At 52.9% G+C, this 26,712-nt stretch overlaps 1 protein-coding gene across 3 annotated transcripts in view; it reads right to left on the reverse strand.

The window, feature by feature from the left end:
- Positions 1 to 26,712, reverse strand: part of Ece1 (endothelin converting enzyme 1) — a 102,967-nt gene that overhangs the window by 14,375 nt on the left and 61,880 nt on the right. For all 3 annotated transcript variants that reach the window (XM_048443306.3, XM_085690451.2, XM_048443305.3), the window contains 10 exons: positions 17,451 to 17,572; positions 15,548 to 15,694; positions 14,802 to 14,867; positions 13,118 to 13,309; positions 6,172 to 6,314; positions 5,074 to 5,188; positions 4,564 to 4,674; positions 3,757 to 3,855; positions 3,059 to 3,136; positions 879 to 982 (listed from right to left, as the gene is read on the reverse strand). In XM_048443306.3, the coding sequence (XP_048299263.1) occupies positions 879 to 982; positions 3,059 to 3,136; positions 3,757 to 3,855; positions 4,564 to 4,674; positions 5,074 to 5,188; positions 6,172 to 6,314; positions 13,118 to 13,309; positions 14,802 to 14,867; positions 15,548 to 15,694; positions 17,451 to 17,572 (1,177 nt within the window). The remainder of the gene's footprint in view (positions 1 to 878; positions 983 to 3,058; positions 3,137 to 3,756; positions 3,856 to 4,563; positions 4,675 to 5,073; positions 5,189 to 6,171; positions 6,315 to 13,117; positions 13,310 to 14,801; positions 14,868 to 15,547; positions 15,695 to 17,450; positions 17,573 to 26,712) is intronic.

Consider the following 26,712-nt stretch of genomic DNA (forward strand, 5'->3'; position numbering starts at 1 on the left):
GGTGAGGAATTCTGCAAGATGCTTTTGGGATGGAGAAAGGAAATCACAGGAAGAAGACTGAGCTGAGGGGTGCCTGACTTTTCTAAAGAGACTTAGTCTGTTTGTTTTATTTTATTTTGTGTTTTTGTTTTGTGCCTGGGGATAAAACCCAGGGCTTTATGTACACCAGACAAGTACTCTACCCATGAGTATAATAGACGTGCTTAGCTGAGGAGCCAGCGTGTGCGTGTGTGCGTGTGCGTGCGTGCGTGTGTGTGTGTGTGTGTGTGCGTGTGTCTGTCTGTCTGTGTTTGTGTAGGCCAGAGGTCATTGTTGAATGTCTTCCTCTGTTGTTGTCCACCTTAGTTTTTTGAGACAAAGTCTCTCATAGAACGTGGAGCTTGCCGATTTGACTAGACTGGCTGCTGCTATGGTGTGGTACAGTTCAACAGTTACAGCGGTTGGGGCCCCTCCAGAACCTTCCACAAGCCCCTACGGAGAAGTCACCACTTTTGTTCACGAGGAATGGAGGACCACCTGTGGGGCCTGCCCCTCCCCAGTGCTTCTATCACCTCACCAGGGCCCAAGAGTGAGCTTCTGCCTCTGAAAGCTGCTGAGTCAGCAGAGACAGGACAAGAAGTCAGCTCCAGAGCTCCACCCACTCCCCAGCAGGCCGGGCGCTGGGGAGGATGCTGACTTGCCAGCCCCCAGCCAGGACCACTCCGGCTTTCAGTCTCTGTATCTACCGAGTGGGAGCACCGCCCTCTCCATTTCTTAGACAGCACTCACGACCACTGTATCTGGCTTATGGCGAGCCAGTGATGAAGCCACACGCCACCCAACACAGGTCACTCTGGGTCTCCCCCGTGTTCAAGGAGCCCACACCTTGGGGAACTCACTGATCTCTGTTGGGGGCTTTCCTGAGCTGGTCGGCTGTGACTCTCCACGAGAAGTTAAAAAATCGCATGGCATTCTCAAAGTAGAGGTCGGGAACGGCCGTGTACTGCGGAAGCAAAGCAGAACGAAAGATCAGCGCATGCCCGAGGGAACCGAGGCCCCACAAAACCAACCCATTAGTCTACAGGCCAGAGACAGGATGGAGGGCACAGGGCTGTAGTCCCAGAGCCTCTTTCAGCCTTGACCTTCCTCTTTAAAGACACTAAAAGCATCACCCAGGGGTGCCCGAGATGCTCTGTGGCTGCATTTGGGACTTCGGCAAGAAAATGCCCAGCATGACAGACGTAGCCTATGCCTGCCCTAGCCAATACGGCAAACACTGATTACGAGGAACTTTAAATGGACTTGTGTGGCTTTTACACTTTAATTTAATTGGGTTAGGGGCGTAGCTCAGCTGGGAGAGTGCTTGCTTGCCACGAGAAAAGCCTTGGGGGCCCAATCCCCAGTATCACAAACCAGACGTGGTGGTGTCTGTCTGGGACCCCAGCACTTGGGAGGCAGAGGCAGGAGGATCAGAAGTTCAAGGTCACCCTTGGCCACACAGAGTTCAAGGCTAGCCTGGACTATATAAGACCCTGGCTCTGAGTCAGTAAATGAGAGAGAAATGAGTTGTTAAATAGGTCCCTGTGGGCAGCACAGACCCAGTGACCGGAGCGAGACTATCTCAGAAGCGGAGGGGTGGGCACACTCCTTCACATGCCCTTCAACACCCAGCCGCACCTCATACATCCCTCAACCAGCAGCCTGGATTCTGTCCCAGACAAATGCAGAGTTCAAGTTTAGATCTTTCTAGCTACTGGAAACAGCCAAGGAGTCAGGTAGCACCTGGCGGCCTCCAAGAGTCCTTGGTTCTGACAGCCTGATACCCAGGGCCACTTTAAATGATTCTCAAGAAATCGGACTATGGACAAGAGTCTCACAGCCTCAGAGGTAATTTTAACAGATTCAGGGTTTAAATGTAACCACAAGGTGAGGCTGCTGTAATGTCACAAGTGCCCCAGCTCACAACTCTAAACCAAGAGAGCTTGGAGGACCAATCACAGAGATGGGAGAACAGCAGCCTGCTCAAGGCAGCTGATTGGCTGAGGGCTCCAAGGGCAGGGAAGGGCAATTACCCCTTGCTGCCTGAATGAAGCTTAATGCTTTTGGGGTGTGTGTTTCCTCTTTCTGTTAGCGTTTCAAGGTCAAAGTCAAAAGTTCAATCATCTGAGGAAGGAAGAGAGGACCTGGGGCAGGAGGACGTCTGGGAGGAGCAGCAGGGGGTGGGGGCCTCACTCGGATGCTTTCGGCTCACCGATTCTCACTGTGCCTTTGAAGGTCTGCTTTCTTCCTTCATTTCTTCAAAGTAATAATTTAAAAAAAAAACTTGTGTGTGCGTGTGTATGTATGTGTGTGTATACTTGTGTGTGCATGGTGACCACGGAGCAAGAAGGGGTCAGATCCCTAGAGCTGGAGTTGCGGGCAGGTTTAAGCTGCCCAGCGGGAGTGCTGGGAACCCAGCCCAGGTGGTCTGCAGGAGCGGTGTGTGCTCTGAAGCACTGAGCCAGCTCTCCAGCTCCTCTTTAACCTCTTCACTGTTTGTTTGAGACACACTCCACCCCATAGTCCAGGCTGGCCTTGAACTTGCCAGGTAGCCAAAGATGGCCTTGAACCCCAGCTCCTCCTGTCCAAGCTTTTGGAGAGCTAGGATTAGAGACGCGTGGAGCCATGTCTGGTTATTCCCCTGTTCCTTTTTTCTGTTTTGTGGGCGTTGGAGATGGAACCTACGGCCTCACACGCTCTAAGTGCATGCTCCGCCACTGAGCCACCCGGCCCTGGCCATTCTCCTGCACTTTCCTACTTGCTCCCTGGAGCTGGCCGTTTCTAGTGGAGCACACAGCTTGTGTACCAGTAACAACCACCGAGCAATGGCTGAGGGTGGCTCTGGGGAGACAAAAACGCCCACTGACCCATCACCCAAAGGAACAGGAAAACTGTCCTTAGGCCCATATCCCCAAACTCCACCCCAGGTCACTTTGATACAGGCTGATAATCATGTTATCTCCGGTGTCTAAATCAGGCCAAACCTGAACTTTCTCACATGGGCATACGGGAGTTTGCGAGGCAGGTGGAAGCCACTTACATCATTGAAGACTTTGTCCAGCTCCTTGGGGTCCATGATGAAGTTGGGGTAGCCTATCATGTTGTAGATGGCGTCCGCCTGGACAGAAGGGATGGAGTATGTCAGTGCCAAGTGATGTTGGCCAAGCCTGCCCCGGCTCTGTGGGGTCCAGGGCTCAGGGTGTACGTCAAGGAGAGCCAGGGATAGCCTTCCGCCTCCTTAGGGCTTCTCCATCTTTTCCTGGAACAAGTCTGTAAATTCTGATGAAATGCCACTTCCCCCAAGAGAGCCATTATGGTTTGGATGTGTGCCCCCAGAGCCGATGCACTGTAACTGAACCCCATGTGGAACAGAGGTGAGAGGAAAGCCGATTAGATCACACAGCCTTCCTTGGCCCTCGTGGATGCCGCCACGGTTGCAGGAATGAGAGGGGAGGGAGGATTAACTATCACAGGCGTTAGCTGGCTCTTTATGAGAGGGTTGGTCCAGTCTCTCTATGGTGTGCATCTTCCTTACCCTTCCCGCCTCTGCTGTGGGATATCTCTGGATATCTCACGCCAATGTGGGCTTCAGGGTATCAAGCGTCCTGATGAAGTCGCAGGGCACAATGGCATCCATGCGCATTTTGACTGGACAGAATCTCTCCCACCCACTCCCTCCTCCATCAGCTCTGTCCTGGAAGCCTAGTGCCCTCTGAACTCCCAGGCAGCCAGCCTCACCTTTTCCTTGGCTGATCTCCGGGTGTCTTCATCCATCCACTTCAGGGTACTCAGGCTCTCCTCAAAGGCCTTCTTGATCTCCGAGATTATCTCGCTGGCCTGAGGGGACAGATGCCAGGACAGTAAGGGCTGGGCGATGACATCACCGAAACGCAAGAGGAGCTCTGTGTAGGAGGATGCTGCCAGCCAAAGGTTACTCTCTGGTGCTAGGTCAGGGAGGAGCCCAGTTTTCCACGAGTCCTCTCCCGATGACATCCGGCAAGACAAGACAGGCCTATCACTACCATGGCTCAGGTCAAGTAAGATGAGGCAGGCTTTGGGGAAGCTGGGAAAGCTTCCGTTGTAGGACTTTTTCAGAGTCTCCAACATGAACCAGTACACCGAGATTCCTTCAGAGAAGGAAGTAGCCTCGCCCACACTGACTGGAGCAAAGAAACCATTTTTAATGGAATAAACTTTGAATTCTAGAAAATTTGCTTCTGAGGGATAGTTCTCAAAAGATTGTGATCACTCCAGAGACAAACAGCAGCTCCTGTCACGGTTGGACCAGGAGGCCAAAGACAGGTGGAAGATTCTAGAGGACCGTGGCACCGTCCAGCAACAGGAGGGGTGGGGTTTAGAGGCAGAGAGCCCTTGACTCCGACGGAGTCTGTCTGCTAACCACCAACTGATATAACGTCTGTGCAGTCGGCACTATTAGCAACAGAGCCTGCAACAAAGGCTGGGGACGCGGCTCGGTTGGTAGAGTGCCCACCTGGCATGCACGGGGTTCACACCCCAGCGCCCCTAACCACAAGAGGAACTTACGATGTTCTTGCTGTCTTCGGCAAAGGTGGCTTTCACAAACATGGGGCCCAGGGCAAAGCCCAGGTTGTTTTCCGTGTCACTCACACAAAACTTCCAGCGGGGCAGGCAGGTCTGGAAAACACACGTGTGGGTGTCAGTGGACTCAACCCTTCCTCCCGGCCCCTTCCTTCCGGGAAGCGGTGCCACCAGGGGCCTGTGCTTCCTTCTGGAGCTTCAGAGAGAGACACCTTTTTTGACTGAGTAAGGGCTTCTCGAGGCACTGAACCAGGAAGACACAGGCCTAGAGGTATAGCTCAGTGATTGAGTGCTCGCCCCGGTATGCAGCAGAACCACATCTCCCTGGGACCTGAGCCCACAGCCGCAGCAGAACCACATCTCCCTGGGACCTGAGCCCACAGCCGCAGCGGGACCCACGTCTCCCTGGGACCTGAGTCCACAGCCACAGCCACAGTGGACCCACGTCTCCCTGGGACCCTGCCCATACATGGGTGCGTACAGCAGTGTGCTCACCTTCTTGGTCCCGTACATGACCTCCATGAACTTCTCATCGGCATCTTGAAAGCGCTGATCCAGGAAGGAGCTTGTTTTCCTAACCAGGTTCCACATCATGTAGTTGTTGAGGAGGCTGTGGCAATAGGGCCAGGGAGAACTCAGAGACCCCAGGCAGCATCTCAACTCAGTTTCTGCTCTCAGCTCTTCCCCAGCCTGCCCCCAGGGCTGGCTGTTTACCACCCTCTCTATGCAAAAGGAACATAAGCTCTTCAAGGTAAAGCTTAGCTCTCCCACCACAGAAACCCCCGGGGTCTAACGCAATCACTTGGATGCCGCTTGTACTCAATAAACGCCATGGCTTGATTACTCCACCTGGGCTTGAACAAAGGGGCCCATGGCCTGCCAGACTCAAGGTTCCATGGTTGGCAGCTCCCTCTGACCCATTTCCAGGGCATAGGAAACCTGCCAACCACACTTGTAAAGAAGCCACCTTAGCACAAAGATGTCTGTTTAAGCTGAACGCCTGACAAACGTATGTAGCCAAGCAAACTTATGTATACGATGAAAGACTTTGACCAAGAAAGACTCTGACCGAGAGCTGGGACGTTATTAGGGAAGATGACAAAGGCCATGGGAAAAGCATCCGGTCCTGATGACGGAGGAGTACCATGTATCAGGAAACCTCTCTTTCTCCGTGAGCACACATGAACAGAAGCTCCTGGGAGCTTCCCCTTTCTCTACACCTTCCAACATACACCCTCTGTCTGTAAAACCCTAACGGCATCTCTGAGTATCCGCTGGAACTAGTACCTAGCATGTACTGGACTGAAGTACTTGTCAGCGTTAGCCTCCCTTAGCCCTCTCTCTCCACAGCCTGACTGGGCGGGAGGCGACCCCAGGGAAGGATGAGACCTGCCCCAAAGTTACAAAGCTCCAAGGAGAGGGCCTGGGATTCGAAGCTGCACTCATGACCAGAAGTTTCACACAGAAGCCTACCCAGGGCCCCTTTTCTGAGTCCCCACGTCACCTGTCCCCACCAGGCTTGAGGGCAGCGCTGCCAGCTAAGGAGCTGTCCCAGACCACCTTGTCCCTTCAGCACCCGTGTGTCGCTGTTACCATTTGTCGGTGTTGTTGATGAGGGTGGAGACTTGTCCCAGGTATTCCTTGTCGTAGACCACGATGGGCTCAGATTCATTGATCTCCACCGGGTAAAAAATGGTGTTGAGGAAGGGCAACCAGTTGATGGCGGGTGCCAAGGTCTGCAAGGGCAAAGGTCAGTGTGAGGGTGGCCAGGCCACATCCCCCTCAACCCAGGTTTCCAGGCCATTCCTCAGAAGAAGGTATCATCATGACCTGACTAAGGGCAGAGAATGATGCTGTCTGCCAGGGCACAGGGCAGGGTCAGGACCGGCCGGCCAGTTTCTGTCGGAAGCAGCCTAAGGAGCCAGGTGCCAAGACCTCGTGTGAGGGTTGGCGAAGTGACTTGGGGTTTAAGAGTGCTTGCTGCTCCTGTCTGCAAGTTTGGTTCCTAGCACCCACGTCAGGAGGCTCACAACCACCTGTAAATCCAGTCCCAGGAGATCCGACCCCTTCCTCTAGAGTCTGCAGGTACCTGCACACACATATACACATCCCTGGCAAAACACACATACATATAAATAAAAGTTAAAAGTAGACCTCACTCGAGAGCTGGTGCAGCTGAAGCCAGCACTGAGGAGGCAGGGGCAGACAGATTTCTGTGAGTCTGAGGTCAACCTGGTCTACACAGCAAGTTCCAGGCCAAACAGGACTACATAATGAGACCCTGCCTCCAACTAATTAAATAATTTTAAAAATGGGGATAGCTGGTCAGTGGTGGCACATGTCTTTAATCCCAGCACTCGGGAGGCAGAAGCAGGCAGATCTCTATGAGTTTGAGGCCAGCCTGGTCTACAGAGAAACCTTGTCCTGAAAAACCAAATAAATAAATCAACAATTTGAAAAAAGTGAGAGTACGTGTGTAATTTTGTCTTCCCCTTGGGCTCTCCTACGGACTAGCCAAGGCTATCTGGTACACGCATGAAGCTTTTCCAGTGCACGTGCCATGCTTGGTGGATGACGGCAGCGACATCTCCATCTTCCCTTGTTTTGTTGTGGTTCCCCTTCAAAAAATAACAAGAGCCTCCTACGGCCTGTTGGGATGAGAGGCCTGCATCACCACGACTGGCTTGCCCCATTTAAAAACCTACAGCTGGGTATCTGCATATGTGTACACACCACAGCGTGCCTGTGGCGTAGAGAATAGCTCGAGGAAGCCACTTCTCTTCTCCCACTGGGAGTCACGGATCCAGCTCAGCTCGGCTTGGCGCAGGCGCCCTTCACTTGCTGAGCCATCTCGCCAGCTCTGTATCATCTCAATTCCCACCCCCCAGAAAAGCTTCATTATGTAGACCAGGTTAGCCATGAACTCGCAGTGATCCTCTTGCCTCTGCCTCCCGCTGCTGGGCCTGCACCGTCATGCCAGGCTCATCTTAAACGTGACTGAGTCTAGTTGAGTGGCATTAGTCATTCACTGTTTTGCCACCATTACCCCGTCCCCTACCCAGCCTCAGGTTCTTTGCCTCTTGCCAGGCTAAAGACGTCTGCTGACAACTTCTCAAGTCCCCAGAAAGTGGAATCACCCACTCTATTCTCTGTCTCTATCAAATCTACACCAAGAGCCTCAGCTAAGTGACAACGAAGACAGGTTGCTTTTGTATAGTTTTTTCTTCTGATGCTTGAACCGGGAGCTTTGCACACAAGGTCAATGCTCTTCCACGGAGCTGCCCCCCAGCTCCCAGTCCCCCGAAGTTTGCCCTTTTGTAGCTGGCTGGTTTCACTTAGCACAGTGTCCCTGAGCAGAGTTGCACAACTTTGGAACCATCAGTCCCAGCCCCGTGCCACCCACATGTCCTGTTATTTTTAGTGTGCCCACTCTTCAGAGCGTGCGGTCTTTCAGGGCGACGGAGACTGAGCGTCAGCACAAATGACCATCTGCAGAACGCGGCACACCACGGACACCTGGCTCTTAGCAAGCAAGCCGCCAATGGCAGTCATTCTGCTCATTGTTCAAGTTCTGTCCCAAGCGGCCCTGGCCCTGAGGAATTTCAAATTCCGTTCTCACCTCCTTGAGGAAATAGAAAATGTCAGTTAAACAAAGGCAGGAGTGACAGCTACGCTGTAAAAGCCCTTCGCGTGGTAAAAACCAGGAAATGCCACAAAGTTCGTCTGTAAGATCAGAGCAGCACACAGCCTGTACTCGGGGAGAGTGGAGGTCAGCTCTAAGACTCTCGACTTAACAGGCGACTGTGCGCGGTGAAAGATGACCTTCCTGAGGTCTCGTGTGAGCTGAAGCCTGTGCAGGGCTACAAATCGGGTTCAGGCACCACTGGGTTTGTTTGCTTGTTGGCAGTGTTGGGAATTGAACTTGGCCTCCCAAACGCTAAGCACGTGGGCTACACCCATAGGACGCTACTTCTGGGCTTCAAAGGGCATTTCAGCTATTGCAGTTCAGAGAGCTGGAAGGACGGACATGAAGCTGAGGGTGTGCCTGGCTCCCAAAGGCTTTGGTGAGCCTCTTAAAGCTACGAGTCAGCTTCCAGCAAGGGGCTGATTTGTGCCATTGATGGTGACTGTACCGGGCTGGAGACTGAACAGCACAGCAGGCAGGGAGCCAGTGGGCCATAATACATCCCTGCTGCACGGGAGATGTGAGCTGGATGTGAGCAGAGCTGATGGGAGTCCCCGGCAGGAACCAGTTCAGGGTTCAGAGCCACTTCACAGCCTTCCTCTAACATGCAGACAACTCCCTCAGCTTCCAGAGCCGCCTGCTCTGCCCTCTGGAAACGGCCTGCCCTGTACCAAGCATCCTTGTCCCCTGGCTCGTCCTCCCTGCCCTCCTCCTGGCAGATCCTCTGGCTCTGGGAGGCTCGGAGGCTGAGAGGTGCACTCGTGAGATCTTCAAATAGGCCTCAGTCATCAAAGCCACCTGATGGCAAGATCCTCTGGCAAAGACCCGGGGAAACGGATACACTTTCAAATGTCACTGCTCACATAATCTGTGAGAACCACGAGTCGCTGGGACTCTGACAGAGATATGGATGGTGAAAATCACCGCGGAATCTACACAACCTGTCCCTGTGGGGCAAGCAGATGTTAACAGTGGGAAGTGCCCTGGCTCTGAAGTAAGGAGCTGTGGGTGAACATTAGAACTTTCAAATTTCCAGCCTCGATTGCTTCGGTGATTCTTAACTTAACATGTTTCCATGGAGATGGCTGTTTTAGTCAACTGGGACATTCTCCCGTGACTCAGTCCCCCTGAGGACACCGATGAGCTCTATTTTCCATACTTGAAGCCAAGGAGCCCTGCTGAGTACCAACCAACGAGGCTTGAGGAGTTAGAGAGACCAGCAGAGCGGCGCACAGCTGTAGTCCTGGCACTGGGGAGGCAGAGACAGGAGGATCACTAGTTTGAGGCCAGCCTGTACTATAGAAGACCCTGACTCAAAATTCCCAAGGCTGGGGTGTGATATGGACATCTCACTGATGGCTTGACCTTGCGCAGGGCAAAGCAGTGTCTTCTGGGACACAATCGGGCACTGTACTCATAGCAGCTGTGGCTACCCGCTTGGGATCAAACCAATCAGCATTCCAGCATGGAGTGAGAGGGTCCCCCAAGCTCCCACCCCAGCTGGGGAGCTGCTGACATTGATACTCCCGGAAGACAGGTTAGCTTTCATTAAGGGTGTGATCCTTGGTAGGTCGACCACGTCCAGTGGATGGCCCACACCCATGAGTACAAGGGCGGCACAAACACAACTTGGTAGATATATATATATATATATATATATATATATATATATATATATATATATATATATATTTAAAAAGGAATGAAACTGGGTGTCAGTGGGATCTGGGAGGAATCAGGTAGAGGAAGAGGACAGGGTGAATTTGGCCAAAATACATTGTATAGCTAGTTGGGTATGGTGGCACCTGAGTGTAAGTCTAGTACTTGGGAGGTAGAAACAGGTGTTAGCTGTGAATTTAAGGTCAGCATGGTCTACACAGCAAGTTCCAGGTTATGCAGTTTGAGGCCAGCCTGTTATACTTACACACACACACACACACACACACACACACACACACACACAAACACACACACAGACTGTGCTATAGGCTAGCACAGGCTGGCCTCAAACTATATAAAACACACACACATATACATATATACACACACATATATGTGTATATGTATATATATGTGTGTGTGTGTCTGGAGAGATGTCTCAGTGGGTAGCAGCACACAACACTTTTGTAGAAGACCCAGGTTCAGTACATAGCATCCATTCAGGCGACTAACAACTGTCCATAATTCCAGCTCTAGAGGGTCCAACACCCTCTTCTGAACTCTGTGGGCATTTGCACTCATGTGTACATTCAAGGGACATACACATATACAGGCAATTTACAAATAATAAAAATAAATCTCTAAAAATCAAGCTAAGACTGGGATGCGGCTCAGTGGTAGCCCAGTTGTCTAAATGTGCAGGTTCAGTTCCCAACACTGTAAATAAAATGGGAACAAAGGGAAGAACTGACACTCTAAGATTCCTCCCCAGGGGAGAAAACAGGCAGAGAAGGGAGCCTAGCCTCCAACAACCTTTGACACAGAAGCTCCTATGAAGGGATGGACACGTGTCTGGAGAAGGGATGCAGGGTGTTTGATTCGTGGGCCTGAATTCAGCCTTTACTCCGGGCTAGCCCGAAGCCATCTGATACAGCAGCAGGGCTAGCCGAGAACCACCATGAAGCTGGCAGTGCCTTTATCTACCCAGAGTCTGGAAAGAAAGAAAGTCTCTGGCAATCAGAAGAGACGTTGTGTGCTAAAGTATTTGTAGCTATTTTAGTGCCGGGGACCCAGGCAGCACTGCCAGTCACAAAGAACAACCACCAGCAGTGTGCATGCTCACCCCCCTCTGCCCCATCATACCCTGTGGGCCGGTGGGGAGACAGGCCTATGCCGGCCTCATGGGGTACAGGGTACCTGCACATCTGCCCAATGCTCCTGGCTAACATCCCCTGGCAACCGCTTTCCAAAGACCCCAAGAGTTACAGTGGAGAATGCTGGCCGCTTGGGCAGGCAGGGGCTGTGTCCCATTTACCTTTGTGTTCTGACCCAGAGCAGGCTCAGAGAATGGGTCATGTGTTACTTTACCAGGAAGGAGACTGAAGCTCAAGGGGATGAGTCATGTGATCTGCCTCAACTCACACAGCTTGAGATGGAGTAGGGCAGTGCCATGTTCTGACCCCAAGCCCAGGCTAGCCCTTGTAGGCTGCTGCCTCTGAAGAGACTGTCCCACCTGAGCACTGAGGAGCAGGCTAGGGAGAACCAATCATCCATCTTTTCCCCCTTTATTCTGTGGACAAATAGCTCATAAGTAAGGGGCAGAGGAGGTGGAGCCCAGACTCCAGTGACCACTGGCTGACCACAGTTGTCCCTTATACCATTCCGGGCATCAGTTTCAGCATGGTAAGCCCTGCGGGGCTGGAGCAAACTGAATTACACCAAGCAAACAACATCTCCCTCAACCTTTTAGCCTCAGAGCGGAAAACAGTGCCAGATGGTGCCCGGCACAGACTACCTGTCTCCATAACAACTCACTTGGTGCCATGTCCCCTGGGAACCTGTAGGCAGCTGGCAGCTACGGGAGGCCTGAGTGGGCTCTGGCTCCTCCTGGGACTCTTACTGCCTGGCGTGAGTGTGACAATCATTAAACTTGAGTCCCTGGCCTTCCCTGCCCAGGTCACGGCCCAGCTTCCCCTCCTCCAAAGCTGATAGCAGAGAAATACAGACTGTCTCCAGGGCACAGGAGAGCAAGCCCATATACACCAGAAGGAAGAAAAGAGGGTAAAACATAGTGTACCATCTGAGGGAAGGAACAGACAGACAAAATCTGGCTGGGTCAGATGGGAGGACACGGTGGTGAAACTTTAGTTCCATGAAACAGACATGGTGTCCTTCCTGGGGCAAGAGCAAGGCTCAGTCAACAGTGTCACCTGATGGAAGGCCCTCTCCCCTTGGGACTTAAGGCAAGGCTGAACAGCAAGACAGACCACAAAGGAGGATCCAGCAGGCCACCAACTGAGGAGTCCTGAGGTCCAACCAGCCAGCAGGGGGCAGCCGAGGACAGGCCCGACTAAAGAGGCCACCGCGGGCCTCTAGCAAGCCTCTATTCTGGTCACGCCAGAGAAAGCACAGGGCCAGCTGGCAGTGACAGCTCAAGGATGGGTCACAATCAAGAGCGGAGCTCTAGGAAGTCAAGCCTGAGTCCCAGCTTAGGAGCCTCTGGGCCCTAACCATGCTACTTGGCTGACCAGCTCAGAAAATGCTGGGGGTGGAGCTCAGCTGGGAGAAGGGCAGAGGCAGGTGGATCTCTGTGAGTCTGACAAGGCCAGCCTGGTCTACAGAGGGAGTTCCAGGACTGCCAGGCTACACAGAGAAACCCTGTCTCAAGAAGAAAAAAAAAAATTGACGTGGCATGGTGCGGCCCACCTGTAGAGAGATAGAGGCAGGAGGATCTGAAGTTCAAGGTCTTCTTCCTTGGCTACCTAGTGAGTTCAAAGTCAGTGATATATAATGCTCAATCGCAAAATAATGAAGTGCATTAGGCTTTGTAGGAGTTTTTATAAAAAAAGAAAAGAGAAAAACTATATCCCACAACTCCACGGTGCTCCATCACCAAGCACGGGACACACGGTACACAAAAGGACGCAACTATTCTACCCGTGGGAGCTGTCATCACCACCACGGTCTCCAGGGAAACACCTCAGAAAGCAGCCTCGCTCTGGCACTCCTTCCTACCCTTGTGGTCTTTACTGGGTAAGGTTCCCTCCCTGAGCGCATGGATCGACACCCTCCTTCATCAGGAGGATGATCCTTGATCCTTCATCAGGACCTGGTAAGGTGGGTCCGAAGCGCCCATGCCCAGCGGCTTCATGAATGCCCTGGCCCCGCCCGATGCACGGGTACTCTTCAACCTACCTGCAGCTCGGCAGCCGTCACTTTGTGGTAGATGAGCTCCTCATCACGGCGCTTCTCCTGGGGGATGGTGATATTGGCCAGCGCTGTCTCAAAGTCCAGGATCTGCTGCATCTGGGGCCGGATGGAGTCCTCGTCCCCACCGCCCAGCAGTTTTCCCAGCTGGACCATGTAGTTCAGGTAGCCAGTCAGCACCTGTGGGATCCAGCACCCCAGAACTGTTGGTGGCAGCCACCTGCTGTCCTCTGAGTTAGAGGAGGGCAGGACAGACTACAGCCCAGTACTTATAGCCAAGGAACTCACTATGTAGACCAGGCTGGCACTGAATTCACAGTGAATCCACAGAGATCCACCTGCCCCTCCTCTAAAGGTATATGCCTGAATTGTTTTCCTATTTTTTTTAAAGATTTATTTATTATGTATACAGTGTTCTGTCCGCATGTATGCCTACAGACCAGAAGAGGGAGCCAGATCTCATTACAGAAGCCACTATCTGGGAATTGAACTCAGACCTCTGGAAGAAGAGCCAGTGCTCTCAACCACTGAGCCAACTCTCCAGCCTTTGTTTTCCTATTTTTGAGACAAGGTTTTACTCTGTAACCCAGACAGGCCTGGAACTCATGGCAATCCTACTGCCTCAGTCTCACAAGTGCTGGGATTACAGGCATGTGCCACCAAGTCCAGCTTCTGAAACACAGCTTCAAGAATGATTTTGATGCTGTGTCTGTCCACTGTTCCCTACAGCCCTCAGGAGTGAGCTGAAGTGTTCCACAGGTCCCAGGAAGGCCCTGGGGGACCCTGCTGCCCCGGCCCTATCTCTCTGGGCTCATTCCAGAGTTGATCTATAGTTTCCATTTTTAGTTTTAGTTTTACACTGTGTGTATGTGTGTGTGAGGAGTGTTGGAGGCTGCATGCACCATGCTGTGTGTGTGGAGGCAGAGGACAGGCTTCTGGGCTCGGTCCTCCCTTTCCACTTTTATGTGGGTTCTGGAGCTCAAACTCATGTTGCCAGGCTTATGTGGCAAGCCTCTCTGCCTGCTAAGCCATCTCACTGGCCCCATTTTTATTCCTTTAATGCGCCTGCTCTGAACCACCTGCCGCTGTGTGTCTTCTGATCTGAGCCAAGTCCCCGCATTACATTTCCTCAGCTGCCTCTCCACACGAGGCTGGGCCTCTAGCTGGGTGATCAGCCAAGCGAGGCTTGCCTCTGCTTGACCTCGAAGTCCCTGGGGACCTCCTCCTGAGCACTGGGCACTGAACAGGTGCAGGAGGAATAATGGAAGGGCACGGGGCGTGAGCCTCTGACCAGGTGTCCCTGAGGGCATTCCAGGCACAGAAGGTTCTGGAGGAGCTGGCTTGGGTGTACAAACTGACCTCACCCCTATTATGACCGTGAGCAGTCCCCGAGTGTCCCCGAGTTAAAGGTGAGGTAAAAGGCCCATCAGCTTGACAGCGGTGGTGCCCAATAAAGGCCCAGGGTCTACAAATGGTGGCGGCTGTCACCATGGTCTTCTTCAGGGAAGGGATAAATGATGCCCTTGTGCCTGCCATGGCTGACAGTGATGTAGGAGGATGGGGGACACCCCTCCCCCACCAAGGGCTGCCTGTCCACCCTCAGGAAACTGAGCCCTCCGCAGAAGCTCAGTTGTGCTGGCCGTGCACAGCGGAGCAGGCTGGGCAAGCTCACCTTCTCGTTTTCCGTCTTGTTCAGGTAATAGTCCCTAGAGGGCAAGCCGAGGCCAGACTGGTCCACCTGCAGAGGGACACGGGGTGAGAGGGAGGCTCCCTGCAGGGCTACCACCTTCCCTGGGGCAGGTCCCAGCAGGAACAGGAGGAGCTGCTAGCCGGCACAGACACATCCACCCAGGGACCAGGGATGGGACATACACATTCCCAACTATCTGAGGGACTTGGGTTCTTCCAAGGGGCTGGACAAACTTCTTTAAACCATCCCTGGCCTAGGCAAACACTCTGTTTCACCAAACACTGTCCATGTGGCTCAAGCTACCCCAAGCTATGTGGTTGTGGTGAAGTGACCAAACCTTCCTGATTCCTTGGTTCTTTAGAAACTAAGGGGAATGGCAGCTCCCGGTGGACCTGGAATGGGAACTTGTGGAGAGTCGGGCAGGGAGGAGAGGAGCATTCTAGAGAGCTGCCACGGAGTCTTTTGGTTCCCATCTTGGCATACCTCATCTCAGGCAGGAGTCATTATAGTGCATTTGGCCAACAAGGAAACTATAGTTCAGAGAGACTGAACCACTCGCCTAAGATCACACAGCAAGTGTGATGTATGGATGGGTCGGGTGAAAGCAGGGAGAGACGGACTCCAACCCATTCCAAGCAGAGCCACAAAGCCCAGGGGCTGAGGTAGGGGAGCAGAGGGTGTCACCAGTCCTGTCCAGGAGTTAATGTCACTTCCTAGGCTCGGCCCACCTGGATCACATTGCTGTTGGAGTTCTTAGAGTCGGCACTGACGTAGACAGAGAAGAAGGGCGAGGTGCGGTAGTGAGCTGTGACCACCTGCAGTGTGTCCTGGAAGTTGTCCTTGGCCCAGGGTCCTGTGATATTCCAGCCTCCAAGCTGTGGGGAGAGAGCAGATGGGGTGATGTGTGTGTGCACAGGTGTGTGCCTGTGGTGAGCTGGTGTGAGAACACTATGCAAATCAGAGTCACATGTTCTATGACCCTGGAGCAGTCCAATCCTCTTCCCTTTTAAGCAAATGAACAAATGAACAGGGTGATGGTCACTGAGGGGTTCTGTGCATCTTTGTGTCTGCGTGTCTTGGTACTTAGGGCACCATTCCTCTTGGGTTTTTAGATTCTCTTTTACAGACAGGGTCTCACCATGTAGCCCTGGCTGTCCCGGAACTCATTATGTAGATCAGGCTAGCCTCAAACTCACAGAGATCCCTTGCCTTCACTTCTACAATACTGGGATTAAGTGTGTGCCAACACACCCAGCCACTTATCCTTAAGTGTGCTAAGAGCACACAAGGCTGTTGCTCCCACACGGCTGGGAGGGAGGTGGGTTGGGAATCTGCCATGGACAGTTTCTTGAGCCACACAGACACGGTGGTATTAAAACGTAATTCCAACTTATTGGGAAAAGTCTGAGAAATCACAGTGGTCTTGTCTTGCAAACTGGTAATGAGTGCTTGCTTCACAAGCATGGAAATCCAAGTTGAAATTCCTAGCACCCACAATAAAAGTTGGGTACAGCTTCTTGCAGGAATGGAAGGATCGCTGGGGCTTGCTGGGTATTCCCCAGCCCCATGTTGAGTGAGGAGACCCAATCTTAGGGCAGTAAGGAAGAGAGTGATAGAGTAGGACACCTGATGCCCTCCTCTGCCTCCATGTGCCCACATGCACGCATGCGCGCGCGCGCGCGCGCACACACACACACACACACACACACACACACACACACACACTATACCTTTGGTACCCCCTAGCCTGGTACAAGCTGGCCCATTGGACCTGTGCAAGAGAAGAGAGACAGATACTGCCCCACAGTCACTAAACCCCCATGCAAGACCTTCCTTAAGGTGAGCTGAGAGGCAAAGTCCATGAGGAAGCAGGGGTGTCTAGAAAACATTTCTAGCCACCTCTTCCTGCACCGGAAGTCTGGCTAGCCTTGGGCAGCCCTCCCTGGAGGCCACTCGAGACTGCAAATGTGCCCAGAATGGACTGATTGGGGCGGGAGACAGCGATGTAGCTCAGCCGGCAGAGTACACATCTAACGCATGCCAGGGCCTGGGTCCAGTGTCTAGCACTACCCAAAACCAGGCAGGATGGCGCACCCCTGTAATCTCAGCCCTCAGGAGGTCAAGGCAGCAAGAACAGAAGTTCAAGGGTGTCCTTGGCTACACAGCAAGTTTGAGGCCAGCCTGGGCTACATGACTCTGTTTCTAAGAAACAAAACAAAACAAAAAAACAAAAGAAAAAACAACAAAGGAAAGAAGAAACGGTTGGATGATTAGTAGAACCAGCAGGTCCTCCTCCTGCAGAGAGCTTCACATATATACACAGGGCCGCAGCAGCAACAGAGAGGAAGATTTTGATACTGATATCTGGCCTCCACCTAGACATACACATTCCTCTCCCCCCAGATGTTGATACACACCCTATAACATCCACGCAGACAGATCCACCCACATGGAGCCATGCACACACATGCTCAGGCAACCCCAACACCCACAGCAGACAGAAGGGCACTGAGCTCCGCCTGGGTGGGGTAGCTGGAGGTGTGGGCTGGCTGAGAGCTGGGGCAGAAGCCGGAGAGGGCCTGGCAGGAGGCTGAGCAGAGGGAGGCAGTGGACGTCCACCTGAGCACCCACCTTCTCAATCAGCTCCATCAGGGGCTTGGCCCGCAGCTCCTCAATCCTAGTTTCGTTCATACACGCACGGTAGTATACTTGGGCCTTCCTTTCTGCCTCACTCACGCTGGCCGTGGAATTTTCTAGAACGTCAAGAAATAACAGAGTTGTGTCCCAAGTGGGTGCGTCCTTCCCGGCCCTCAGAACTCTGGACTGTACACGGCAATTACTGTCCATGGTGGAGAAGCCTTGTCCTGGGGCCATAAATGAGGGTCTGTGGGCAGAGCTGACAAGACCAGAGGCACCCTGAATCTTAGCTGACGTTTTCCCTCTCTGCAAGATGGCCTTACAGACATGTCTCTGGGATGGCAATGTGTGATGTGTTGGACAGTGTTATGTCAACTTGACACAGACTCGAGTCATCTCTGAGGAGGGATGCTAATTAAGAAAATGCCTTCAAAGGATCAGGCTGTAGGCAAGCCTGTAGAGCTTTTTCTTAATTAGGGATTGATGGGGGAGGGAGGGAGGAGAGGGAGGACCCAGCTCATTGGGAATATATACACCCCTAGGCAGGTGGTCCCGGGTTCTATCAGAAAGCAGGCTGAGCAAGCCACAAGCACAAGCCAGTAAGCAGCTCCCCTCCATGGCCTCCGCATCATCTCCTGCCTCCAGGTTCCTGCCCTGACTCTCTTCAGCCATGGGCTGCAATGTGGAAGCCAGATAAACCCTTTCCTCTCCGACTTGCTTTTGGTCATAGTGCTTCATCACAGCAGTGGTAACCCTAACAAAAATATGTGTGCCCACCCAACAGGATGGTTGGTTTTCCTACCAGCCAGCACATGGCCCTGCATCTCTGCCTGAAAGGTGGGCATCCTGCCATGGTTTTCAGATCCCAGATGACCTCGCCTGGGAGAAAGGCAGGAACTGGATAAGGCTTGAAAGGCTTCATTCATTAGGCACTGACTTCCCACTTCCTCCTGGGAGGGCTAGATTATGTTTGCCAGGCTTACAGAGGGTTCAAGGGGTTGTTTTCCACGTCCCACCCTGGGGGCCCAGGCTGTGACTGTATCTCATCCCATTGGGGGTGGGCTGGGCACCCAGGAGACTCCTCCCCCTCCCCTTCTCCTGTGCTTCCTGCCACCTGCTGAAGGCCACATGTCTGCACAGGTGAGGCCTGGAAGGTTCCTGTTGCTCCCAAGGTTGATGCTACCACTTGATGCTACCCAGGTTCTCAAGGGGTCTACTGTGTACTAGAGCTCCTGCATCTGAGCAACCACACACGCATGCACGCACACACACGCATGCATGCACATGCACGCATGCACACACAAACACCAGAGTTCAGCTTTAGAGTGGGCCACTCTGAGATGCTGAGACCATCTTTTCTTCCCCTCACATCAGTTTCTGACCTTGAAGCCTTTTCCTTTGTCTCCTTCCAAGATCTCCCCAGCCCTTCCTCATCCTGAACACATCTCGGGTGGGACCCTAAGCCTCCATTCACCGGGCAGACATCAGAGGATCACTCTGGACCACACACGGTGTAACCACTGGGATACCAAAGGCAAGGCCCCTGCTCCGTGGGGCTTCTGCACAAAATCCTGTGGAAGCCAGGCTCAGCTCCCAGGTCTTCTCAGAAGCTCACGGATCTGAAACTTTTTATTCTAGGTCTTCAGCACACTGGGCAAGGCCTGGATGCCGGACACCAGGCTGAGCATGAAGTTTTACGACAGACATGGGACCTGCCCTCTGACCCCAGAAAGCTCATGAATGACGGATGGGGATGTGCAGAGAAAAGCCTGCAGGGGACAAAATGCTTTGAAGAAGGTGATGGCTCTGGCTTCAGGCTAGGATGACCTCAGGTGCCACCCATGCTCACATTATCCAGTGCTGGTGCCACCCCCAGGGCCCGGCAATGCTGGGCAATGCTGGCCAAGCACTCTACCAACTAAGTACAGCCCCAGATGATGTCCTGTCTGAGCGGAGTCTCAAAGATTAAAGGGGTTCACAGGATGGGGGAAGGGCTCTTGATGGGGGCAGGACGGTAGAGAACTAAGGAGAGGAGCAGAAAAGAGAGAGCCCTTCGTCACAGGCAAGTGATGATACTTCCTGGGAAGTGTCTCTCTCTCTCTCTCTCTCTCTCTCTCTCTCTCTCTTATTTATATGTGTTGATGTTTTATCTGCATGTATGTCTGTCTGTATGAGGGTGTCAGGTACCCTGGACCTGGAGTTACAGACAGTTGTCAGTTGGTGTGTGGGTGCTGGGAATTGAACCTGGGTCCTCCAGAAAAGCAACTCTTAACAGCTCTTAACTGCTGAGCCGTCCCTTCAGCCCCTCATGGGAAGTTTTAATCACCAGCTGCATCTCTCCAGAGAGTCCCATTACCCATCCTCACCAGAAATGGCACCAAAACTGTCACTGATCAGCAGTCCCCAGGGGAGTGATGGGACAAGGCCTCTATTAGAGGGAGGGTGGAAACAGGAGAGCCAGTGAGTGTCTCAGGCTTGATAGGCAAAGCAGGGATGGGAAGGGGGAGTGCCCCACACCCCAGGGCCTCATCTCCATGGCAACACTCCCACCAGCTCAGCTCTTAGAAGGGAAAGCAGGAGCCCCAGGTGCTGGCCAGGCCCCAGAAGCTTTCCCTCACCATTCACACCTGGCTCTCGTTAAGACCCTTGGAGGTCAGGGCCAGCATCAGAGGCAGAATGCTGTGCTCAGAAACCGGCCTGGCATCTGCTTTCCCCGGGGCCCCAAGGCCACGGAGATAAGAGACCTAAAGACAGGCTCCCCAGGGACAGCCTGGCTGTGCTCATCACAGAGTGTTCTGAGTTCCAGCTGGAGGCCACTGAGGGTGGAGGACACCCCTCCACCCCCACCCCAGCATCTGGAGGGAGAGAGAACACTTACTTCACCAACAGCCACCCTTTCACCTTTCCTGCGAGGCTTCCTTGACCAAGTTTGGTTTCTGTGGCCAGGCTCCTGGCTCCCACAGCAAATCCCTCAGTTCTCAGGGTTTGCAGAGGCTGGGCTAGGCGTAACGGATGTACGGGGAGGGAGCCAGCCACTGAGCAGTGGCAAGAGCATCTAACTATATACTGGGATAGGGGCTACGTCTAGCCTGCCTCTGCCTCATGGCCTCTTTGTGTCCCTAGGACCAGGCACACAGTAGGCCCTCAGTCACACGTGTTACAAGAGCAGAGCTCAGTTCATGGAGAATAAGGCAGAACATCCTATCTGGAAGAGCAGGGTGGTATGGCTCTCTAGCAGGCCCGAGCATGGCAAACATGGCAGGACTTGCCCCCCTCCCCATTGCTAAACCATCAGATTGCACTCCTAAAGTTAGCCCCCAAGGTCCATTCCTTTATTTTGCCGCTGACTCCTTCCTGAGACTAAACACCAAGGTCCAACTATCAAACTTCATTATTTGGCTACACTGGCTGACCTGTCAGGTTAGGACTTTCCAACTCTCTAGCAGAGACTTCCCCTTTTCTCCTTAAGAGAAAAGTCATTCCTGCAAAAACCAAAACAAACAAAAACCACCTGCTGCTGCTCCTTGCTGCCTGCTTTTGTCTGATCCAGAGGCAGCCCCCTACCCCTGGGTAATAAATCTCCTTTCTGCCGAGAGACTGCTGTCTGGGTAGTCCTGTACTGACTCCAAGGCCCCAACCCCATCCGCTACAATAAGGCCAGAGACAGGTTAAGATCTGTCAAAAGAGGAAGGTAGGCAGGATGTGTGGGCACAGTGGGGAATGGGCATTCCTATCTCTGCCCGCTGTATCTCACCTGTGCGCCCATGAAGACCTGGGTGGGGCAGAAGTTGAGGGGCAGCCTGAGGCACAGTGGCCTCCTCTTCTCCTCACTCCTCATTTGGGAGCAGCTACCACTTTGCAAGTTCCAGAGGGACCTGAACCGAATCAAGTTAGCCATATTGAGCTGGGGGATGGGCTTGGTTGGGAAAGTGCGCTATGCAAGCAGGAGGGCCTGGGTTCAGATCCCCAGAACCCATGTAAGAGCTGGGTATAGCTACACACACTTGCAACGCCAAGGCTGGAGGGTGGGGGTGGGGACACGGAGACATGGGTGGATTCCGGGAGCTCATGGGTCAGTCAATCTAGCTGAGTCAGTGAGCTCCAGGCTCAGGGAGAAATCCCGTCAAAAAAAACAAAACAAAAAAACCAAACAAACAAAAGCGATCGGGAGCAATGGAGAAAAACTCCTGCCCTTGCCCTCCGGCCTCCAAATGCAGACTCACACACAGACACACACCTGTGAGAGAACACACATGACGGCTGCAGGAGAGGTACTTCCCTAGACCAGGTAAGAAAGGCAGGTCTTGGTCAGAGGGTAGCAGAGGAGGGAAGCTCTTGGGACGTCAAATGAAAAATTGAGCAGTGGGCTCGACTTCTTCGGCAGGAGAAATCTGGGAGAAAAGGAGACCTCCAGGGCTCCAGTGGCGTGGAAATCGTTTGGCAGCATGGGACCAGACAACAGAGTTTCCAATTGCCTAGGTACTTCCTTCCAGGGACCCCATGTTCCAGAAACTTCCACAGTCTCTTCCCCAAAGTCCCAGAGAGGAAAGACAGCACACTGTTTAATTGGCCCTCATTTTCCTCTGGGAGTTTTTCTTGGATCCCTTTCTCATATCAGCGCTGGGCTTAGGAAGCAAACGCCCAGGCAGCCAGGCAGGCAGGGGGTCGAGATGGGCTGCAGGAACAGGGTGCCTGCGAATTCCGCGGTCTCCCTGGCTGCCACGGCATTGTCTGGGCAGAAGCATGTGGGGCCTGGTGTCTCCATCAGGGCAAGGCCAGTGTTTGTTTTAGATAACACCACAGACTCAGTTCGGACAGCTCCAGGCCTCAAGAGTTACGTACTAGAGGGGAGAAGAGGGACTGATAAAGCGGAGGCCAGCTCTTTGTGACAATACCATGGGTATTTCCTGGTGCCGAGTGCAGGCTGGGCCAGGCCTGTGTCTCATCACCACACGACACAGAGGGATGGATGTGGTGTTATCAGCCAAAGGGAAGGAAAAGGAGGCCAGGAAGGTGAAGGAGCCTGCCAACAAAGGCTAATCCATTAATGAGCCTCCTGGAATTTGAACCCAGGCATTCTTAAGTCTCCCTGAGAAAGCAGACTGCCTCTTTGCACGTGGGTGTGGCCATGTGTGCAACTAATCATAACACTTCCCACAAGTGGCTCTTACTTGGATCACACCCAATCTAGAGCCAAATAACTGGGAAACTAGTCCTACGTCACATAAGCAGCTGAGGCCAGGATGGGCGCTCCAGTCTCTCTGTTTGCTTGTTTATTCTTGCCAGTCAGTGTGCTGAAAAATCAGGCCAGAAGACAGACCATTCACAGCCCCCACCGCCCACCCCCGTCTCCCCTGAGAAGTCCTGCACCCACCTCTCTGCCTGAATCATCAAATCCACCAAAACCATTCTGCACTGAACGTCCGCCAACTGCGGGAGACACTACACCAGGGGAAGCTTTTTGCATGGCAAACAGAGGACAGGAAGAGGAAACCGAGTGAGACAGTAAGCATTGGGAAAATGTAACCCAAATGAAAACGAGATGATAGCATTCGTGCCAACTCACCAACGTGCACTCATCATGAGTCTGGAATGTTCTGTGCTCTCAGAGTGGCTGGTATCAGGGATATAGGAAAGGAAGGGAGATAACTATCTCCCTCCTACCCCCGCCCCATGCACCGCCCCCACCCCCTAGCCCTGGAATTGGGGGTGGACCCTGGGGCTTGCGCATGCCAGGCCAGCACTCCCCCCCCCCCAGCTGCCTCCCTAGTCCCGACAGCCGATTGTTCTTTACGGCGGGCGTCCGTGCTGCTTCAACCGCCACAACAAGTCTGTGTTAAATACTTTAAGTATCTACCCTTGTTTGGCTTTTGAGTCTGGGTCTCATAACCCAGGCTGACCTTGTACTCCAATATATAGCAAAGGATGGCCCTGCCCTCCCGCTCGTCCCACCTCTGCCTCCAGAATGCCAGGATTACAGGAATGCACCACCATGCCCAGCCTTATGTTCTCATCTTATAAGATGTTGCCAGTCTGAAAGGTACAGCCAGCAGTGTGGTTCACTGGTACAGGCCCCAAGAGGCCCTCTGATAGAAGACATAACAGGCAAATAGGCTTAAGAGAGTTTAAAAGGGCTTAGGAGATGGCTCAGTGTCCTAGAAACATGAGGATCTAAGTCTGGAACGCCAGCACCCACGTAGAAGCTGGGTGTGGCAGCACAGACCTGTCACCCCAAAGCTGGGGGATGGAGACAGGTCAATTCCCGTCTAGCACTAAGATCTAGTTTCAGGAAGAGACCCTGTTTCAAATACACAAGGTAGAGGAGTAACTGAGAAAGATATTCAGTGTTGACATCTGGCCTGAACACAAATGTGCACAGGCAAGCACACACACACACGCACACACATGCACACACACAAATACACACCAAACAAACACAACACTGTACAAGACAGGGAGGGAGCTATTGGTCTGGAGGGTTTGTGGGGCAGGCTGTCTAGATGGTGAAATAATATGAGCTAAAGCCAAAGGCACAGCCAAGTCTAAGGGCTGACAGAAGCCAGTCCCAGTAATCCCAGCACTTAAGAAGTGGACACGGAGGCTAAGAAACTGAAAATCATCCTTGGCTTCCTTGGGAGTTCAAGGCTAGCATGCGCCAGGGACTCTGAGGGAGGGGGGGGAGGGAGAAGGGAAGGCAGGGCTCCTTCAGAAGACACGGTCTGTTCAAGGCTACACGTCTGTTCATGCTAACACCGGCGCTGCTGGGCCAGGAGCACAGTCCTCACTTGACACTCCAAATGCTTCACTTTGTCTCCCTAGCTCCCGAGAGCCGGCCCCTGGTTACCCTGGAGGTGCTAAGCACCCCGTGTTTCAGTGCCTGCCCACTGTTAGCCCTGGCGCCTCCTGAGGCCTGAGAGCTGCTGACCCTTTGTCTTAGTGAAGCTGAAACTGGCTGTTCCTTTGGGGGTTCCCAGGTATTTAAGACCCAACTGAGGCACTTTTAGATTAGTTCCCAGTAGGGAGGCTGGGGAAGGTGACCCTAGGACACGCCTTGGGAGTGTGTGGGGGTTCCTGACCAGCACGACTTGGAGGTGTCCTCAGCGATGTGGGACCCAGGGCTTGCCTGGTCTACAGAGCTTAATCAAACAGCCACTGAGGAAGCAAGTCACAGGCCTCACTCCCAAGCAAAACCAGGCCTCTCCATAGTAGATGTGGTTTAAAGAGAGCCAGGAATGAGCCAGCACAGACTGAGTCTCCACAGCTCTCGGTCTGAACCCCTAGCTCCACCACTTCCTAGGAAACCCATTTTTGCCTCTGAGTGTCATTTGCAACAGAGTCACAGGCCTGGACCTCTGTGGATGCATAGGGAAAAACCAATTAAAAACTTAGTACCTTACAGAAAAACCCAGGACCACCTTCCCTGATAACTGGTCCACATCATGTTGAGATATAAGATAGTCTAGGATTTTGCCATCCTCTGATCCTTCGCCACATCCTTACCAGTGATCTGTGTGAGATTCCATGCTATGGAGGAGTCAAGGACCTGGGAGCCCCTCTACAGTCATGCAATTTGCTAGGCAGGAGTCTTCTTGGAATTCACACAAAGCTATGCTCTGCGCAGCACTTCAGGGGCCATGCAGCCCTCATGTTCCGCCTCTGAACCGCTGCATGAAGGGCAATACTCACAGCGGCCTTCCCTGTCTAATGGCACTGAGAGCCATGTTTTAGAGGGTTTGGAACGGTGGCGTAGAGCCGCCAGCCTGGTCTGCAGGGAGCACACCTGGCTTCAGAACTCTACAGTGTGGTCCCAATACTGCCAGACTCTACTGTTCCCAAGGTCTTAACTGGTTGTTACTGCACAGGGCAGATCCCTACCATCGACTTGACCCCGAGGGACGGAGTGGATAGAAAGTCATAGCCCAGGACTGGAGGTCACGCCCTGTGAACCCTGACAAGTTAGTGGGTAAAGTGATGACCTGAGGGGTCCTGTGACCTGAGGGGCCCTGCTAAGGAGCTGCTGGGGATGGTGGGGAAGAGGCTAGGTAGGTAGCTTGGCAACAACAGCCCTGGTCTGAGGCTGGGGGTGGGAAAGAAAGGTAAAGTCCTTAACCCACTTGCGCCTGAAGGACATGGCTGCCTAAAAACCAGCTGTTAAATCGGAATCATTCGCTATCTCCTGAGAGGACTTTCGTCGCTTAGAGAGGATCTGTCCTCTTTTAGGCAGCTCCTTCTGTGTCACCTACTCCTCAGTATGTTGAAGAGCCGGGCGTGGTGGCTCACCCCTGTCATCCCAGCCCTGGGAGGTGAAGACAGGAGGATTGTTTCAAATCCAAGGCCGGTCCCGACTATACAGGGAGACCCTGTCTCGAAAATCTGAACAACTGCCAAGACACAGTTAAGTATTCATGGGGTTAAACTGTGTCACTGACAGATGGCCTAATAGATGTTTCACTACCTGACCCTTCCCCAGCTTTGGGAGCCTCCTCCCCAGCAGAGGGCAGAGGGCAGAGGGCAGCAAGAGACGGGGCTGGAAAGGATTGCTTGGGGTCAACGCATGTGGTCTAACACACACTGGGACTCCTGGGGGAGGAGGCAGTGGGTGGGCAGAGTCTTATATATTAATCCGGAAAATAGCACAAACAACACGGACCTGGGGTCTAACCATGGACTCTACGGTCAAATGGACTTTGGATAGTCAGGTGTCCTTCAAGGCTGATGATCACCAGCAGCCCAGGTGACTCTTACCTATGGAGTGATGAACTCTCTGATAATCTGTTAGTATACATTTTTTTCCCCTGTTTTTTCTTTTTGAGACAGGGTCTCATGCATAAGTCCAGATTGACTTTAATTTATTTATTTTTATTTTATGGCATAGATGTTTTGCCTGCATGTAGGCCTGTGTGAGGGTATCAGATCTTGGGGGTTACAGACAGGTGTGAACTGCCATTCAGGTGCTGGGGATTGAACCTGGGTCTTCTGGAAGAATGGTCAGTGCTCTTATCTTAACTGCTGAGCCATCTCTGCAGCCCCCAGGTTGACTTTAAATTGAACTTTAGATCTTCCCGCCTCGCCCCCCAAGTGCTGGGATTGCAGGCATGTGCAGATGCCACACCAGGTTTCACATGAGCTGGGGACTGAATCCGTGGACCTGTGCTTGCCAGGCAAACACTCTAGCAACTGAGCTATATGCCCCGCCCTCTGGGACACCACCACTGATCAAAATATACAGTCTGATCTGGACCGTCTCGCCTCCATT

Source organism: Myodes glareolus, chromosome 6, assembly GCF_982192425.1.
Source record: "Myodes glareolus chromosome 6, mMyoGla1.1, whole genome shotgun sequence".
In the NCBI taxonomy this organism is placed as follows: domain Eukaryota; kingdom Metazoa; phylum Chordata; class Mammalia; order Rodentia; family Cricetidae; genus Myodes; species Myodes glareolus.